General features: G+C 53.3%; 1 protein-coding gene across 1 annotated transcript in view; it reads right to left on the minus strand.

Annotated features, from left to right (window-relative positions):
* The window catches only part of KIF19 (kinesin family member 19), a 38,312-nt gene that overhangs the window by 11,988 nt on the left and 7,988 nt on the right, over positions 1 to 18,336 (minus strand). The window contains exons 3-9 of the mRNA XM_007959884.2: positions 8,959 to 9,069; positions 8,318 to 8,405; positions 7,912 to 8,048; positions 4,909 to 5,034; positions 4,367 to 4,561; positions 3,044 to 3,190; positions 1,472 to 1,594 (exon numbers count right to left, since the gene is read on the minus strand). Coding sequence (XP_007958075.1) covers positions 1,472 to 1,594; positions 3,044 to 3,190; positions 4,367 to 4,561; positions 4,909 to 5,034; positions 7,912 to 8,048; positions 8,318 to 8,405; positions 8,959 to 9,069 — 927 coding nt within the window. The remainder of the gene's footprint in view (positions 1 to 1,471; positions 1,595 to 3,043; positions 3,191 to 4,366; positions 4,562 to 4,908; positions 5,035 to 7,911; positions 8,049 to 8,317; positions 8,406 to 8,958; positions 9,070 to 18,336) is intronic.

Raw genomic sequence — 18,336 nt, forward strand, 5'->3', positions numbered from 1 at the left:
AAGCTATAAATCTTTACAGATGTAGATTGCCCATCTTCCTCCTGAAGAGCAGCTGGTGGGTTTGAACCAATGACCTTCTACTTAGCAGCCAAATGCCTTAATAACTGTGCCACCAGAGCTCCCTATACAGTATGTCAGGATTGTTTTTATCATCATACTATTTTTAAAATGACTTAGTGCTGCAGTGAGTTCTAGTATATTTTTTAAAATAGATTTTTTTAAAATAATATATTTTACATTAAGTTTTTCTTTGTATTGAATTTTTTTAAGACGATGAAAATTAAACGTCATTATCATTTTAGGTTAATTGTCAGTGAATGTATAGAAATAAATAGTTTAATACTGCTACTTTCAAAACCAGTACGAAATCTTATGTTGTTGTGTTGTTGTGTGCCGTCGAGTCAGACCTGACTCATAGTGACCCGTCCTTGGGTTTCCAAGGCGGTATCACTACAGAAGTAGATTGCCCAACCTTCCTTCCGAGGAGTGGCTAGTGGGTTTGAACCGCCAGCCTCTGGTTAGCAGTCAAGTGTCTTAGGCACTGCACCACCAGAGCTCCTTCCAGAACGCTGAGAAAATAAATTTCTGTTCTTTAAAGCCGCTCACCTGTAGCATTGCTGTTAAAGCATCGCTGTGTTGGAAAACTAAGACTGTATCCCTCAGGGTCCCGCTCACCTACCCCGCAGAGCTGCCCCAGGTCCTACCAGCCCACGCCCACCTCCCTCCCCTCTCCCCGACTACCTCAGCACCCCATGTGGCATCGCTTCCCTGAACTCATAATGTTCTGCCTTGAACCATCAAGTCACGATTCCAAGGATATGTCTTCTCTGCCACTAAGCTCTTGGAGGGCCGCAATAAAACTTCAAGCCCTTGGAACACTGGTTGGCAAACTGGAGGTGTTGAGAGAGTGTTCACTGTGTCATGGCTTGAGGTGATCCTACATTTGCCCGCCCCCTCCACACACGCAGACACAAGGCAGAATAGACTACTTAACAGAAACCAAGGTCAACGTGTTCACCGGTGGACAGGTTCTAGTTTCAGCTCCATCACTGATCAGCAGGGGGAAGTCATGTAACTTCCTTAAGCCTCACTTTTCCAAACTGTAAAGTGGGGATAATAGCAACACCTGCCTGGCTCTGAGGATGACATGAGAGATGATATGTTAAAGGGCTCAGAGCAAGTGCCCCCTAAATGCTAGCTCACATCAGAACGTTGTGGTTAGGGGCTTAAAAAGGTTCACTGTCTGAATGAGCATCTGAACAAGGAGGCGGGAAATGGAGGGGGTGAGGCAGGGATACACAGACCTTCAGAGAGGAATAGTGCCTTCAGGAGCTGTGGGCTTTCGGGCAGGCAAGCAGGCCAGGGACACAGGGGTGGCCAGGACTAGGGACTGAGGTCCGTGCAACGGAGGCTGGTACCACAGAGAGTGAGTGGGGTGGCGTGCCCTGGACGGACACACAGGGGCCCTTACCCTGGTCTTAATGTTCTTAGCCCGGCCGGCGTAGGTCAGGGTGTTCCGGGACTCCTCGAAGGCGCTGCTCGCTGGGCTGATGTGGGCGATCATCACCGTGCGGCTGTTTCCCCCCAGGGAGTCCTGGGGAGGGGGGTTGGGGCTGAGGTCTGCGTGGGACTGACACCCCCGCTGTCCTCCTGCCAAGCTGTGCAGGGTGCCCCGTGTGCGCTCCCCCACCACATGCACCCACAGTGACACACACACACACACACACTCACTGCCACATACCCATTCTCACATACACACATACGCTCACCCCACAGACATGCTCACACACACACACGTGTTCACAAACATGCTCACATACATACACTCACACACATGCTCACACACTCTCACACACACATGAAGCCCTGGCTGCTGCCATCACAAGAACTCCCCCGAGCCCCTGTTCCCCCACCTTCTCCCTCCTCCACTTCCGGTTTTCTCTTCAAAACTTGCATTTAAGGGTTTTGTCTAGGGCACCTGCCGACAGGGTCTCCCAACTTCCCCTCCCCTCCCCCTATAAGGGAAGGAGGAAAGGTCACAGGCCCTGTTGGGCTGGGAACCAGTCAGATGTCAGCCAGGCCACATACCCCATGGGGCCTGCCCCTTTCCTGTCCTCCCTCCCTCTGGCCTCCCAGGTCTTCCCCTTTCCTGACTGCCCGCAGCATCGTTGGCTCAGCTGCTGTGGGGGAACGGGGAGGTGCGGGCCTCTGCACCAAGGCTGTGGGTGGCCTGTGGCCACCTTGTCTCTGTATCCATGAGGCGGCATCCAGGAGGAAGAGTGTGCGCAAACGACACAGAGGAACAAAGCCAGGCTCCAGCAGGTCTGCCATCTCCCTAATCCCAGGTTCTCACTCTTTAAAATGGGGATGATTTGGCCATTGTCCCTCTCTCTCCAGCGTTGTAGGTGCATACTGAGGGCAGGCCAATGGCAGCTGGTGAGTAAACTGTCTCTACATTAGAGCAGGCCGGCTTGTTGCCTGCTCCTTCCAGAACTTACTAGCCTGAGACCCTGGGAAAGTTCTTAGTCTCTCGTGCCTCACTTTCCTCCTCTGCAAATGGCAATAGGCAGCCCTCGAACTCACAGAGTTGTTGCAAGGATAAAACAAGCCGGCAGAGGTAAAGCACTGGCACAGAGCCCAGCCAGGCCTGGCACTCAGTACTATTGCTGTGATTAAGGCCAAAGGCACCCCCTGCACAAAGGAGGTAGCCCCCAGATGGCAGGCCCATGGACCCCGAAGCTGACGACCTGAGCTTCCAAGTCTAGAATCTCTTGGTTTCCTTGGACCCCCAGTTCCTGGGAGGTGTCAGCTCCTTTCTTTCCTGGCTGCCCACCCCTTGCTGAGGGGCATTCCGCTACATTTGAATCACAGATAGATAATTATGTTTTTAGTATAAGTATGTCCCAAAATGTTGCACGGGATAGACTTATACTAAATGCTTCGGTCATTGTTTGTCTCAGATTTGAATATAATGGCGTTCTGTCCTCTTGCGGCCCCTGGCGGCCCTCCCCGGCCCAGCGCCTGGGCCTGGCTGCGGCTGTACCTTCAGGAGCCGGGTCAGCTTGCTGTCACGGTAGTTGATGTACTTGTTGCTACCCTTGTCACTCAGTGCGTTGATGCAGTTGCCCAGGGCCAGCAGGGAGCGGTTGATGTGGGCGCCTTCCTTCATGCGCTGCCCCCGGTTCTGGGTCTGGGTGAGCAGTGCATGTGATCCTGGCCTAAGGGGCAGAGACTGGGGTGTCGCCCCAGCCACCCTCTCCCCATGCCTCGGGTGAGTCTGGGTTGGAAATTGCTCTTCTCCCTTGAGGCTTGGTAACAGGGAGGTGAGATGCCGCCAGAGAGCCTTGGCCCACCCTCCTTGATGGGGGTAAGCATTCTGAACAAGAGCCATGGATTTCCAAGTAGGCCCGAGGGGGCCCAGGTCTTTGTCTTCCAGGGAGCCCAGCTCAACATGCAGCACCGGGAATGAAGGCGCGGAGGTTGGGGTCCACGGGACCAGCCTCCCAAACAGCTCAGCTGAGAGCAGGGCACGTCCGTAGGCACACCTCAGGCATTAGAGGGTGTTCCAGGCTCCAGGGCCAGAAGGGAGGAGAGCCCAGTGTGTGTGTGTGTGCATGTGTGTGCACGTGCATGCACAAGAAAGAGAATGAGTGTGTATGAGTGAGAGTACATGGGTGTGAGTGTAAGAGCATGTGTATGTGAGACAATGAGTGTGTGTGCATTATGAGTGTGTATGAGTGACCATGTGAGAATGTGTGTATGTGAATGAGTGGGGGGGTTGTGTGTGTAGATGTGAGTTAAAAGTGTGAGAACAAGAGTGTGTGAGTGTATGACTGTGAGTTGTATGTAATTACATGTGTGGTTGTGTGTGTGAGCATGTGAGGGTATGTGTGAGCGTGAGAGCATGTGTCTGAGTGTGAGAGCATTCCCCGTGGTGCTGGCCTCTCAAAGCCTCGGAGCCAGGCAAGCAGGGCTCAGCTGGGGAACGGAGATGGCGGGGACCTTCCTCTCCAACAAGCCATAGAGGCCCTCTCTAGGCTCCTCCCAGCCCGGGCCCCAGCCAAGGAGTGTGTCTCTCCTTCATTTCTTTCCTGCTCCCCTACAACCTCCTATCCTTCCCCCCCTTCCTACAGACGGCCCCTCCTTGGCTTTTCTTCAGGATACCCCTCCCATCCTATTCTCCTCTTTTGCTTCTCTAAGACATGCCTTAGTCCCTTACCCTGGGGACACTACTCGTCCCTGTCCTTCCCCTCCCCTGAGGGCAGCCTTCCCCAAGCCCCTGGAGAGTCAGCCTCACCTAGGACGCCATCATCCTGTCCTCTCCTTCCCCCTGGGACCTCCAGCCCCACCTGGGAGCAACGCTCACCTGGGAGGCGCGCTCCGAGCCGGCCAGGTCAATCATGAAGAGGCGGCCCTGCCGCACCTCCTGCAGAATGTTCTTGATGCGGCTGCGCTGGCGCACGGCCACCTGGAGCACGGCGTGGGAGCGCGATGATGTCTGGTTGGCAGCCGTGGGCTCCTGCGTCCTCTGCCGGTTCCCCTTCATCAGCAACTGCATGATCTGGACGCAGAGGGAGGGAGGGTGGTGACTCTTGGGGACCCGTGGGGTTCCTGCAGAGAGGAGGCATTCCCAGGGCTGAGGGGTCCTGCTTCTGAGAGGTGGCTGGGATCTGGGGAGGTCCTTGGCCCCTGGAGGCCTCTGTGTATAAATGGGGAGGCTGTGTTGCCTTGTCATCCCCTACCCCAGGGTCAGCACCATTGCACATGGTGGCAGTGTGAGTCTCCCTCCTGACACTACTCAGGGGTCTCTGGGTCTGCCCCAGCCCAGCCCCAGCTGAGCTTCAGTTCTGCCCACCTTGTACCCCCTCAGGTGGTAAGTGTCCCTGCCTCTGGCTGCACCAGACTCACCTCTTTGGCATTGATGGTGGAGACCTCGGTGATCCCGGCTACCTGGATCACTCCCTTGGAGTCCTCCCTTAGCTCTAGGTACCCCAGGGCGGGGTTCAGCAGGTCCCGGATCATCTCGTTGTAGATCTAATGGGATGTGTGTGTCAGAGGGAGACAGGCAGGGGTCCTGCCCAGCAGGAAGGGAACAGGAGCTCACACTTCCTGAGGTCCTTCCTGAGAAATCCAGACTAGGGGGCATGGCCCTTTCCTTTCTGTGGGGGTTGTGGGGGCTTCAGCATTCACAGGGACACATCAGGCTGTTTGAGCTGAGGATACAGGAGCCACAACCAGGCAGGAGATGCTTTACAGATAGATTGGGCACTGGGATGGGGCCTCAGCAGAGCTTTGAACTGGTGCTTCCCTCTTCAGTCACGGCTGATGAAGCAAAATCAGAATGGGCCTAAATTTGTAAAATATGGGTGAGCTGGTACAGTAAATGGAATGGGGGGGGGGCTGCTAGATACTTAATCTCCCCCTTAGAAAACAAGAGCAGAGTGTGCATTGCATAGCAACCAAATCTCTTGGCCAGCAGAGTCAGAAGCAACGGTGCCCCACTGAAAGATGGTGGCTGACCCTGCTATATGAGTTGCTGTCTATAGTTCTGCCAAGAATCCAATCTCCCACATCAGGCTTCTTAAAGGACCCAGTATGCCTCTTCTGAGTCTTCCATTCCAGGGCTTTGACCTGTAATTTCTCCCATTCTGGTTTATCATTCCACTTCACCTACATTTTCAAAATTTGAGCCTTTTCTGGTTTTGCTTTGTTGACAACTGAACCATTTCAAGCTGGTTCAAAGCCCCTGGGATCTGACTGATGGCAGGAAGACGTCAGCCCGGTGGGGGAGCCATTCAAAGGGCATGTATGGATTGAATTATGTCCCCCTCCAAATATGTGTTGTAAATCCTAACCTCTATGCCTATGGTTATAATGCCATTTGGGAAGAGTGTGTTTTTGTTATGTTAATGAGGCAGCATTGGTCAGTCTCTTTGGAGCTCTAAGAAATTAAGCAGCAGAGAGGGATGGGGTCAAAGAGATGCCAAGACACACGGAGATCTTCAAGGAACCGGGAAGCAGAACTGAAGAGACAAGATTCTTCCTTCAGAGCCAACAGAGAGAGAGCAAGCCTGGCCCTAGAGCCCGCTCCCAGAGCCAACAGAGAGCAAGCCTGGCCCTAGAGCCCGCTCCCAGAGCCAACAGAGAGCAAGCCTGGCCCTAGAGCCCGCTCCCAGAGCCAACACAGAGAGCAAGCCCGCTCCCTGAATCCAGCCTTCCAGCCTTCCAACCTCCCAAACTGTGAGAAAATAACTTGGTTTGTTAAAGCCCCCCTTTCTGGTACAGGCATACCGTGTTTTATTGCACTTTGCAGATCATATTTTTTAGAAAATTGGAGGTTTGTGCCAACCTGCACCAAGCAAGTCTATGGACGCCATTTCCCCAAGTGTGTGTCACTTCATGTCTCTGCGTCACTTTTTGGGACTGCTCACAATATTTCAAATATTTTCATCATGTTATTGCACACTTAACAGACCACCCAACCACTGCCATCTAGTCAATTCCAACTCATACTGACCCCCACTGGGTTTCCCAGGCAGTAAATCTTTACGGAAATAGATTGCCTCATCTTCCTTCCTCGGAGCAGCTGGTGGGTTTGAACCACTGACCTTCTGGTTAGCAGTCAAATAACTTAGGCACTGTGCTACCAGAGCTCCTAACAGACTACAGTATTGTGTAAACACAACTTTTATGTGTGCTGGGAAACCAAAAACTCTGTGTGACTCACTTTATTGGCATACTCACTTTCTTGCAGGGGAGCCAAACCTGTAATATTGCTGAGGTACGCATTTCTATTATGGCAACACTAGATAACTGGAGACAGGCCACCCCTGTCGGTTGCTAGGCAGCCCATCAGCCTCCCCTCCCTGCTCGCATGCACAAAGTGAATCTTGCTCGCTGATTGGAAGCTGGCTGGGGCAGCTCTGGCTATCTGCCTCCCTGCCCTCCCCCGCCCCTGCCCCTAGAGATTATCACCTTGGAGTTTATCAGCCCCCCCAAGGCAGCAGCTAGAGCCAGAGGGAGCCCAGCGCACTGACTCTGCTGCCTTCTGGCCTCTGCGTGCAGCACCCCTGCTGTCCCTTCACTGCCTGGTGGTTGTGCTCCTAGGTGGGCGTGGGGAGGCTGTGCCTCGAGGTTCAAGCTGCACCTGGAGTGCACGTGTCACCTTCACCTGTGGGTGTGGAGTGCTTGAAGGGAGCAGAGTAGGGTAGGCATGCCCACTGTAAGGAACGGGGCTGTGAGATGCAGGTGGCAGGCGGCAGGCTGGGGCGGAGTTCTGTGCTCATCAGTGGGTGAAGAAGCAGGGCTTGGCTTTAAAACCACAGAGCCCTCTGGTGAAACCCCTGAGACAATGGCCCCGAGTCACGCTTCAGGCCTAGAGTTGAACTCACTCCTGTGGCTTCCAGCCAAACAACAGACAGGTGTCCAAGGTGAACATTTATACCAGGTAGGTACACTCCTTAGAACAATCAATCACGGGAGATCAGAAGGGCAGCATTTGCACAGGGAGAAAGCTCCGAGGGCAGGAATGCACAGGGAAGAAGGACACAGGCAAAAAGTAACCAAAAGGAGGAAGTGAGAACAGAGCTGTTACTCTGCGGGGCTTGTAATCGATGACACGAAACAAAGTGTGTGCGATATTGAATGGAAAATGAATTTGCTCTGCAAACTTTCACCCAAATCATAATGAAAAACAAAACAAAACCCACAGTGCCCTGAGTTTGAGTCTCGGCTCCCACACTTCCTGTGTGACTTGGACCTAGCTTCCCAACCTCTCTTAACCTCAGATTTGTGTACAGGGAGGCTAACAGCACGAAGGAAGATAGCAGTGATGAGCTCCCCAGGAAACTGCCCAGTGGCCTGTCCTACAGGCTTCTTGTCCAAGCCCCAACGTCCAGGGTGGAGGCTCACCTCCAGGTAGGACATGGACACCTCATACTCCATGTCGTTGCTGGTCTCCTCGATGGCACGGAAGAGGTCATTGAGTGTCCGGACGTAGATGCCTGGCTCGTGGTCTGTGCCCAGCATGGTGTAGGTTTTCCCACAGCCTGAGCAGGGGAGGCGGGGGCAAAAGTGAGACCTAGCTTAGCATACCTGGGTCTGTGCTAGAGGCCAGACCCACCCAGACGGCCAGGAGGTAGTGAGGGGCAGGGGACTCAAAGCTGGGACCTTGGGGCAGAAGGGACCTGGGTGGAGTGGGGATCAGTCACAACCTTGACTCCTGGTCCAGCTGGAGCCAGGCTAACTCTCTGAGGGGCCTACTTCCCAAGGTGGGGACCCCAGGGGTATTGTGGGCTCTGCAGGTCTGCCCCCTCACCGGTGGGGCCGTAGGCAAAGACAGTGGCATTGTAGCCTGAGATGACGCCTTCAATGAGGCTCTTGGTGGTGGCCTGATACACCATCTCCTGCAGGGAAGAGAGAACCATCAGTGGCTGGGAGCCAGGCTGGCAGAGCAGTGACCCCCAGGGGCACAGCCAGCCCCCAGAGGGACAAGTGCTGAGGGAGTGGGGGGAGGTCGCTGCTTTCACACCAAAGGGGGTGCTACTAGCTTGAAACAGAGCTCAGGGCACCCGAGATGCCTCCCCTCATGGCCATCTCCCAACCCCCGCCTGGGACGCATGACATCTGCTCCCAGAAACATCCTACAGATGGGCAAGAAGGGGTCTCCAGGTGTCAGCTTCCCTGCCACCATGCTCCACCTGCCCCTTGAAGATGGGCTTCAGTGCATTCCCTCCAGCTTGGAGAGGAGCCAGCTGAGGTTTGTTCCCTATGGGATGTGTCCAGGCTGGGGCTGGGCGTGTGCGCGGCAGCTGGGGCCAGAGCTAAAGAGAATGGACTGTGGAGCAAGTGCAGCAGGGAGGCTGAGGGTCAAGGGCAGAACGCCCAGAGCTCCCTCCAGAGGGGGGCAAAAGGCTGTGGGGTGCTCCTGAGTGTCCCCAGGCCCAGGCCTACCCCTACCTGGGTGGCAGTGAAGTCAAAGGCCATGTCAAACAGGTAGGACTTCTCCCGGGAGCGGTGGGCCCGCAGGATGTCGTCCGGGTCCTCCATGGGATCCATGAGAACCACCATCTGCAAAGGGTTCAGGACAGGCTGGCATCAGAATTCACAAAGCCCATGAACTCTGACCTCACCCACCTCACGCAGGACCTGAGCAAAGAATGCGAGGCCCAGAGGCCACGCCCCTGGTGCCGAGGCCGGCCAAGTCCTACTGCAGGTGGCAGAGGTGGCAGCCCCAGGCCCTGAGCCTTGGGTCGTCCTCCCACATGAGGCTCTCAGGGAGTGAGGTTGGGGTCACTTGACTTCAGACGCCCAAAGAGAAAGTCTCAGAACAAACAACTCCAGCGAGGTACCCCAAAGAGGAAGCACCAGAGGGGATGCCCAAGCTGTGGTGGGCCCCAGATCCCAAGGTGGGGGGGCTTCCTCTAAATGCAGTGCCACACCATATTCTGCCTCCACCAAAGAGGCTCAACAACGTCAATGCCTGCCCTTCCCAGGCACTCCTGTGTCAGGACCTGTTTACAACACTCGACACAGAATGAACCCTCCACACTCCCAATGACAAGGATAGCTCTTACTCTCAGTTGACAGATGAGGAAATCGGGGACCAAACAGTAACTTGCCCAATCCCACAGTGGAGGAAGCAGGGTCCCACAGACTTCATCTTGCACTATAGCCAGGTGCCATCTGCGACCCTTCCTGGCCTGCCCTGCCTGCCTCACCCCTCCACGCCTGTCTCAGAGCTGGCTGGTGGCTGATGGAGATAGACTGGTGACTGAATGGGGCCGAGAGCTCCAATCTCCTCTGTCAATGGGGACCTAGAAGGCCATGGTTATCCCACGAGATGAGCTGTGTACCAAGCCTAGCCATGATACTGGCCTATACTAAGTGCCCAACATCTCTGTTCAAGGGGCTGTTGGGAGGGAGAGCAGGGCCCCACGCAGGGTAATGGGAGGGACCCCTGCCCCCTGCACTCACTCCCACTGGCTCCCCACAGAGGCACCCGCTGAGAGGCCGCCACCTCTAAGTGCTGCTCTGTGCCTGAGAGGCCTGGGCTCCCTGGGGTCTTGGCTGGGGCCAGACAGCCTGGGGAAAACAACCACAGAGCTCCACTCTAATGAGGCAGGATGAAGCTCCTGGGGGGGGGGGGACCTGTGGTGCAGTGGAGGGGAGGGGAGGTGGTAAGGAGAAAGGGAGGGCAGCCCCACGCTACTCACCCCTCCCACCAGGCAGTAACAATCGCGAATGGGAGCTCAAGGAACTCTGGTGGTGTAGTGCCTAAAGCACTTGACTGCTAACCAGAAGGCTGGCAGTTCAAACTCACCAGCCACTCATTGGAAGGCAGATTGGGCAATCTACTCCCGTAGAGATGTTGTTGTTGTTGTTGTTTTGTGCCGTCGAGTCAGACCTGACTCATAGCGACCCCTCCTTGGGTTTCCGAGGCAGTATCCCTACGGAAGTAGGATTGCCCAACCTTCCTTCCGAGGAGTGGCTGGTGGGTTTGAACCACCAGCCGTCTGGTTAGCAGGCAAGTGTCTTAGCCACTATGCTACGAGATACTGCCTTGGAAACGCAAGGAGGGGTCACTATGAGTCGAATTGACTCGATGGCAGTGAGCTTGGGTTTTTGGGGATTTTTAAAAATGGTTATTGGGACCCAGTAGTGTTTCATTCTGTTGTACACAGGGTCGCTATGAGTCAGAGCTGACTCAACAGTGCCTAACAGCAACAATGGTTACTGAGTCCTTTTACATGAGTCAGGAGAGGCCGGGTTCCAGCCATTCAGAAGACCTCCAAAGAAAAGCCTGTTGATCTGCTTCAAAATCAACCACTGAAAATCCTACCGAGCTACCAAAAAGGCGACAAGACAACACAAAGGTGACTGGGAGACTGTATTTGGAATCCATATAACTGATAAGAATCTAATAACCAAATATGTATGTGTGTGTATATATATAACTTAACAACAAAAAGACAAGTAACTCAGTCATTAAATGGGCAAAGGACTTGAACAGACATTCTACCAAAGAGGACATTCAAACACATGAGAAGATGCTCAGTGCCATTAGCCATCAGAGAGACGCAAATCAAAACCACAATGAGATACCACTTCACTCCCACAAGGACGGCTAAGATAAAAACAAATAATGAATATTGGTGAGGATGTGGGGAGATTGCAACGCTGACCCATTGCTGGTGGGAATGCAAAACGGTACAGCTGCTGTGGAAAACAGTGTGGCGGTTCCTCAAAAATCTAAACACAGAAGTACCATTTGACCCAGCAAGTCTACTCCCAGGTATATGTGCAAAACACTCAGAGACATGTACACCAACATGCATTGCAGCACTATTCACAAGAGTTAAAAGGTGGAAACAACCTCAATGCCCATCAATAGATGAATGGAGAAACAAAATGTGGTACATACTGTGGTAGGTAAGGTTAGGTGTCAACTTGGCTGGGCCTGGTTTTGAGTGGCTGGGCAGCTGGATGTAGTTATTACCCATGATGAGATTGGCAATCAACTCCATGGTAGAATCTACCATGAGCAGCTGAGTAGCTGCCTTAGGGATGTGATTTGCTCCCAGTATATAAGGAGGAGCTCTGAGGAAGGTCTCCAGCTTCTCTGCACATTTGGATCCTCCATTTGGCCTGCCATGTTGTCTGCCAATCTTGGGCATTAGTGGCCTGCCATGTTGCTTGATAATTTTGGGACTGTACCATTTTACTTGTCGACTTTGAACTTGTCAGCCTCAGCAGCCAGCAGCTTTATGAGTTAAGAGAAGACTTTAGCTCCAGTGGGCCAGGAGCCAGAGGTAGAGCTGAAGCCCAAGGTCAAGGGCCCTTCATCCAGCCCCTAGAGCTGGCACTTGAACTTGGACTTCTAGCCTCCTAAACTGTAAGAGAATATCCCTGTTTGTGAAAGCCATCCACTTGTGGTATTTTTTGTGAGAGCAGCACTGTTGTTGTTATGTGCCATCAAGTCAGACATGACTCATAGCAACCCCTCCTTGGGTTTCCGAGGCAGTATCACTACGGAAGTAGATTGCCCAACATTCCTTCTGAGAAGTGGCTGGTGGGTTTGAACCGCCAGCCTTCTGGTGAGCAGTCAAGTGCCTTAGGCATTACACCACTAGAGGGTCAAAACACATGACACAATGGAATACTGCTCAGCCAGTAGGAGAAATGAAGTCTTGGTCCGTGCTGCAGTACGGATGGAGCTGGAAGATATTATACTGAGTGAAATAAGTCAATCACAAAAGCACAAACATTGCATGACCTCACTTATAGACAAAGACAAGAAAAGGCAAATGTATAAAGAACAAAGTTTATCAGTGGTTACCAGGGGCAGGAGGGAGGGGAAAAGAAGGATTAATGATGATGGAAAAATCACATTGATTAAGGGTAGGGTTGCACCGCTGACCAGCTGAATTGGCAAAAGCTGTGTGATAGACATATTTACAGTGACACAAAGGAAAAAACAAGAGCAGCTACTAAAGGTGCCTGGGTGTCACAGAAGGTCTGCTCATGGCCGGTGACCCAAAGGCTGTTTGTTCAAACCCACCCAGCAAACCACTTCTGTAAAGATTACAGCCAACCTATAGAGTCTCCCCAGATGAATACAGAAACAAACAAATGTGTCAAAAGGAGTAGCTGTTGAGGCTGCTTATGTACAACACACACCTCATGGGATTTGCTTCCTTGGTTTGGAGCTTTAGATCCATAGCTTCACGGGACATCCCAGTTAATTGGCCTAATAACGTGTTCAGTGCCTCTGTTCACCTCCCAGCTCATTTCCTAGTGCCCAGGGTCTTAAAAGCTTGCCATCGGCCATCCACGCCACAACACTTGGTCTCTGTTCTCCAGAACAGTGGGGAAGGACAGTTGGGACCAGGAGAAGGCTATGGAGTGCGCGGCCAATTGCCTCCTCTGCCACGAGACCAGAACTGGCTGGTGCTTGGCTGCCATGACTGAACGTTTTGACCAAAGATTTCACAGAAGAATCTGGATCCAAAGGAGGAAAGATACAGAATGGAATTTCAAATTCTCATGGAATCCAGACTTTCTGGAGCCAAGGAGAGTGGATGAACCCCTGAAACTACTGCCCTGGGATAATCCTTAAACCTTGAACCAGAAATATCCCCTGAAGTCTTCTTAAAACCAAACAATAGTTCAGCTCGAGAAAAAGGTCTGCCTTTGGAGCATGATTCTGTTCTAAGAATCATCTGCATTGATCAAAGTGACAACAGCCACTCGAAAGATTAGAGAGGATCCTTAGGGGCAGGGAGTTTATGTTAATGAGCGAGGAACAACTCCGAAAAGGAGGGTGAGTATGTTTGCAAACTGGGAGACTCATCCGTGTCACTGAACTGTATGTGTGGAAACTGTGGAACTGGTGTACGTTTTGCTGTGTGCATTCTGAACACCAACAAAATAAATACAGTAAATAAATAACAGCAAACCCCGTGAGCACAGTTCTCCTCGGACACACGGGAGCTGGAGTCCACTGGGCAGCAGATGGAGGTGGAGGTGATTGTGTCCTAGAGGGCGACACTGGGTCACCAAGTTGCACAGCCAGGGTGGGAGTGCTGGCAGTCTGGCTCCTGAGCGGGCAGCTCGCGCCCCCATACTGAGCCACCACTTATACCCCCCCTCAGCTACATCCACTCTTACACAGGAGGCTGCAGGGGCAGGGCAGGGGGACGGGAGGGCCACCCTCTGTGCAGCCCCCATGCACACAGCCCCACCTAAGTCTGACCCTCAGAGATGAGAGCTGGTCGGACAAGCGAGCAGAGTCCTGATAGAGGGCAGTGAGGAGGTAGTGGCTGTCATACCCCTCCCCAAGGAGACAGACAGCAGCTGCACCCCTTCCCGGGTGACAGTCCTGGACAGAACAAGGCATGACAGTAGCCACTCAGAGACAGGATGCAGAGCTAGGAGCCAGCTGAGCTCTGTAGGTGCAGGGCATCCACGACTCCTCCTGTTGGGGTTCCCCTGGGTCAACCCCAACCAGTTGAGGGTTTGGGAAGCCCAGGCCTGAAGGACCACAGCCTTGGGCTTTCCAGCAGACTTGCCTCCACACTCTACATACACCTGACATCAAAGGCCCTTTCCTTGGCCACCTGGAGCCAGGTGACTGCCCACAGACCCTCAGGCCCCAGCAAGGCTCCTTCTGGGATTATCAGGGGCGCATGGCTCCCCAGGAGGCCTGATGCCAGAAGCCTCCCCCAGAAACTTCATCCTGTGCAGATGGGGTTCTGGGTATGCCAGGGAGAGGGGAGGCTCCAGACCGGCTGGGTGGGGGTCTGGTAGGGAAGGAATGAGGCTGCTGACTTGGGCCCCCTCACCAGGGGCAGATTTACCCAACAAGCAAGACAAGCACAGGCTTGCTTGTGCTTACTTACTAATGTGTCGTGAACAGTTTCACAAGGGTTTCACCACTGTGGTGTAAAACGTGAAACTGTTCACTGCAGATTAGTAAGCACAAGTAAGTCTGTGCTTACCTTACATATTAGGTAACCCAAGACTGCCCCCTCACAGCTTGCCAAAGGTTGGGTGGCCACCGTGAGCCAAGTGTGGGGAGTCTGGACCTGTCCCAGCCCCTGGCACTTCTTCAGGGCTGCAGCCCCAATGTCCTCTGACCCGCTTCCTGGATCAGTTCCTACCCCAGACCCCAGAGCCAGCGTGGCAGCCCTAGGCATGTGTGAGACCTCCCTGCACATGTCCCGGTGGGTGTCATGAGCACCTGACCAGCCATACCAGCTTTCCTCCAGCTATCATGCTCTGTGGGAGGGGCGGGTGGCCTGGGGTCCACGCTCTGGGGCCTTTGATGCCTGGGATCCCATCCCCCACAGCTCACCTGCCCACGACCCCTGGGCACTGCCAAGTCCTAGGGCACCCTGGGCACTTGGAACCTTTGATATCCCAGCTTTTGAATCAGTGTATTGTCAGCGTGGCTGCCATGAACCTTGTTAAAGAGGGCTTTTTCTGGGCCCCCATCTGTCTGGGCCTAGCCCTACCCTGCCTTTCAGTCCACTCTGACACACAATGGAGCCCTTGTGTCCCTTGGCCAAGTGAACCTGAGCGGGAGGACCAGGAGGGCTGAGGAAGGGTACTCCAGGGCAGCCGTGGAGACCAGCACAGGGAGTTCAGGCCAGTTCACCAGGGTTGCCGTGTTCAATGTGCCTTCATGCCCTTTGACACTGTCTAGTGGGAAACAGATCATTTTCAATAACAAGGAAAGTGCTGGATTACAGGGGGCCAACGGGAGCAAGAAGACCCACTGCCATCAAGTCAATTCCGACTCAGGGACCCCGTGTGTGCAAAGTGGAACTGCTCCACAGGGTTTTCAGGCTGGGTGTGATTCTTTGAAAGCAGATCACCAGGCCTCTGGTGCCTCTGAGTAGATCCGAACAGCCAACCTTTCAGTCATTAACCATTTCCACCACCTAGGGACTCAGGAGCAAAAGGTGAGGTGCCTAACGCAGCCGTACCACTAGGCGGAGTCTTCCTGGAAGAGCTGGCTCTGCATTGAGTCTTCAAGGATGAGCAGGAGTTGGTCAAGAGGTGTGAGGCAGGGAGAGCATTGCAGAGACAAGCATGAGCCGGCCAGAAGCGAGAGGCAGGCTGTGTGTGTGGTCCTCAGCTCAGAACCACTGGGTGTTATGGAAGGAGCTAGGTCCCCCAGAAAGAGAGGTTGAAGTTCTAAACCGTGATACCTGTGAAGGTGACCTTGTTTGGAAATAGTCTTTGAAGATGTTACCAGTTAACAGGAGGTCACACTGCAGTAGGGTGGGTCCTGGTCCCACCTGAGAGCTGTCCTCATAAAACAGGTGAAGAGACACAGAGAGACGGGCAGAGGACAGACGTGAGGCGGGGATGCAGCTGTACCCCAAGGTGCACCTGGGGCTACCAGAGCTGGGAGACCAGAGAGGATCTTTCCCCAGAACGATCGGAGAGACCACGGCCCTGCCAACATCCTGAGGTCAGACTTGGAGCTCCAAAGGCGAGACAATGAGTTTCTGTTCTTACAGGTCACCTGGTTTGTGGTATTTTGTCTGGCAGCCCCAGGAGACTGACACATTGGGCAGTTTGGTAAGAAAACCCAGCTTTGAGGAGAGAGCTCAGGCCTTCATTGCCCGCCCTCACTCTGGGGGTTACCAAAGCACCAACCTAAGAGCTCACACGTGTCCAGAGGTGAGCATGTGTGTACCCCACAGCCCGGCGCTTCCATGAGCACATCTGTTCCTCATCCTAGAAGGTTCCCAGGCCTCCTCGGAGGCTCCATGCAGACACCAACCCCTGACCTCCGCAAAGCCAAGGGTTAAGCAACGTCTGCTGAAGAGAGCTCCCAGCCACGGTGTCTGGAGGCATTCGCGTGAGCGGGGCACAGTGCTAAGTGCTACCCACGCTTATTCAACTTCCCCTCACAATTCATGAGTAGGTATTCTTACTGTCTTCCCTGGGTGGCACAAATGGTTCGCGTTAGACTACTAACCTAGGGGTTGCAGGTTTGAATCCACCCTGCGGCACCATGCAAGAAAGGCCTGGCAATCTGCTCCCGTAAAGTCTACAGCCAAGATAACCCTACAGTGCGGTTCCACTCTGCAGCACGTGGGGCCGCCATGGGCAGAGCTGACTCAACGGCAGTGGTCTGGTTTGGTTTTATTGTCACTACTGCTGGATTACAGATGAGGAATCCAGTCGGTCAGGCACTTGCCCCAAGCCACTGCAACGCTGAGAGCTGGGTTTGATTTCAGAGCTGTTTGGTTACAGGACCCAGGTTCTTAACCACGAGGCCATCCAGCTCTGTCTCTTGAATGAACAAACGGTGAAGGCCCCACCCCAGGCAGGCTCACCTGCCACAACTGCCATGTGCCCTTGGCCAGCCCCTCCCTCGGGCTCAGCATGGGCCATCCTGGTTAATATTTTTTTCATGCCCATAATATGCTGGGAAATTGCCTTTGGGGGTTCAATGGACACATTGTTCACACAGGACAGTACAGTGCTGGAGAGGGAAAGGTACAGTTGCACCCCCAAAGCTCCAGGTAGAGGCCCCAGCTTGAGCATCCCTGCCAGTGCCTCCATGCAGCCCTGCAATTCAATGCTAATTTTGACCTTTCCAGAGTTCGAGACAGATCTGGAGTCTCTAAACCCAGAAACCCAAGATCTGGTAGGGAAGTGGGGGTCTCAGGCCAGGGGGAGGCTCTCTAATCCCTCAGCTGTGTCCCCATTAAGAACAGGCTGCCGGGCTCCTCCCTGGCATCTCCTAGGTGAGAAATACCCAGAACAAAGCATGCCAGAAAGTTCTTCCTGCTGCAGCCGCTAAGCTGCTGGCACCTTGATCAGCTCTGAAGTTTTAACTGCTTTTTTCTGGCCTTTCAACTGAAACTAGACCAGTGTTTCTTGATCTCAGCACTACTGACACTTTGGGCTAGACCATTTTTTTTGTGGCAGGGCTGCCCTGTGCATTCCAGGATGTTTAGCAGCTCACTGGCCTCTACCCACTAGATGCCATTAGCATCTTACCCCCAACACACACTGTGAAATGTCCCCTGGGGGCAAAATCACCCCCTCCTCCAGCCTCCAAGGCTGACAGAGACGATTCCTGAAGGAGGTTCAGGTTCACTTTTAGCACTGCTGTGTGACCTTCAGGAAATTGCATTACCTCTCTGGGCCTCATGTTTTTTCCCATGTGGAACTCAAGGAGAACCAACAGGGTCATATCACTGAGAGAAAAAATCATATCAACACCCCCATCCAATTTAGGAACCCTCCATCGAAAAATCTGGTTCTGAAGGTCCCAGGCTTTTCAGTCCAGCAAGCCAGGGCCCTAGCCCTTTATTCTCAGGGATAAAAATAAAATAAAAGCCTGATTCTAGGTGGATATTCCCTTATAAAGTTGTTTCTAGTTTTTTGTTTCTTTTCTTCTTCCTTTAAGGAGAATTTTTTGAGAAAGTATCCTGTGAGTCCTCAATAAAGAAGACTTTGATCCCAGGAAAGTGTCCCTGAGTCCTGCCAGCCTCCAGGCTGAATGGAGAAGGGCAAATGGAGCCTGCTGAGCTCATAAAGCCACCAAGGCCCAGCTATCCGCTGAGGACAGAGCTGTTCCTGGTTGAGGGCCTGGCTGGGGCCCAACCTGACTACAGGATTATGAGAACCCCTTGGTCCAGGATGAGGGTGGGAAGATGTAGAAGATATCCTGGGGCTGTGTTTCTCAAAGGATCTGTAGGCACCTTCATCAGCTTCACCTGGGGGGCTGATTTGGGTGAAGAGAAGGGCAATGTACCAAATATGAGTGATCAACTGAGGAAGAGGAAGACACAGAGAAGTACATGGGAG

The sequence above is a fragment of the Orycteropus afer genome, unplaced genomic scaffold (assembly GCF_000298275.1).
Source record: "Orycteropus afer afer isolate SDZICR_OR568_19922 unplaced genomic scaffold, OryAfe1.0 scaffold00018, whole genome shotgun sequence".
NCBI classification, from domain to species: Eukaryota; Metazoa; Chordata; class Mammalia; order Tubulidentata; family Orycteropodidae; genus Orycteropus; species Orycteropus afer.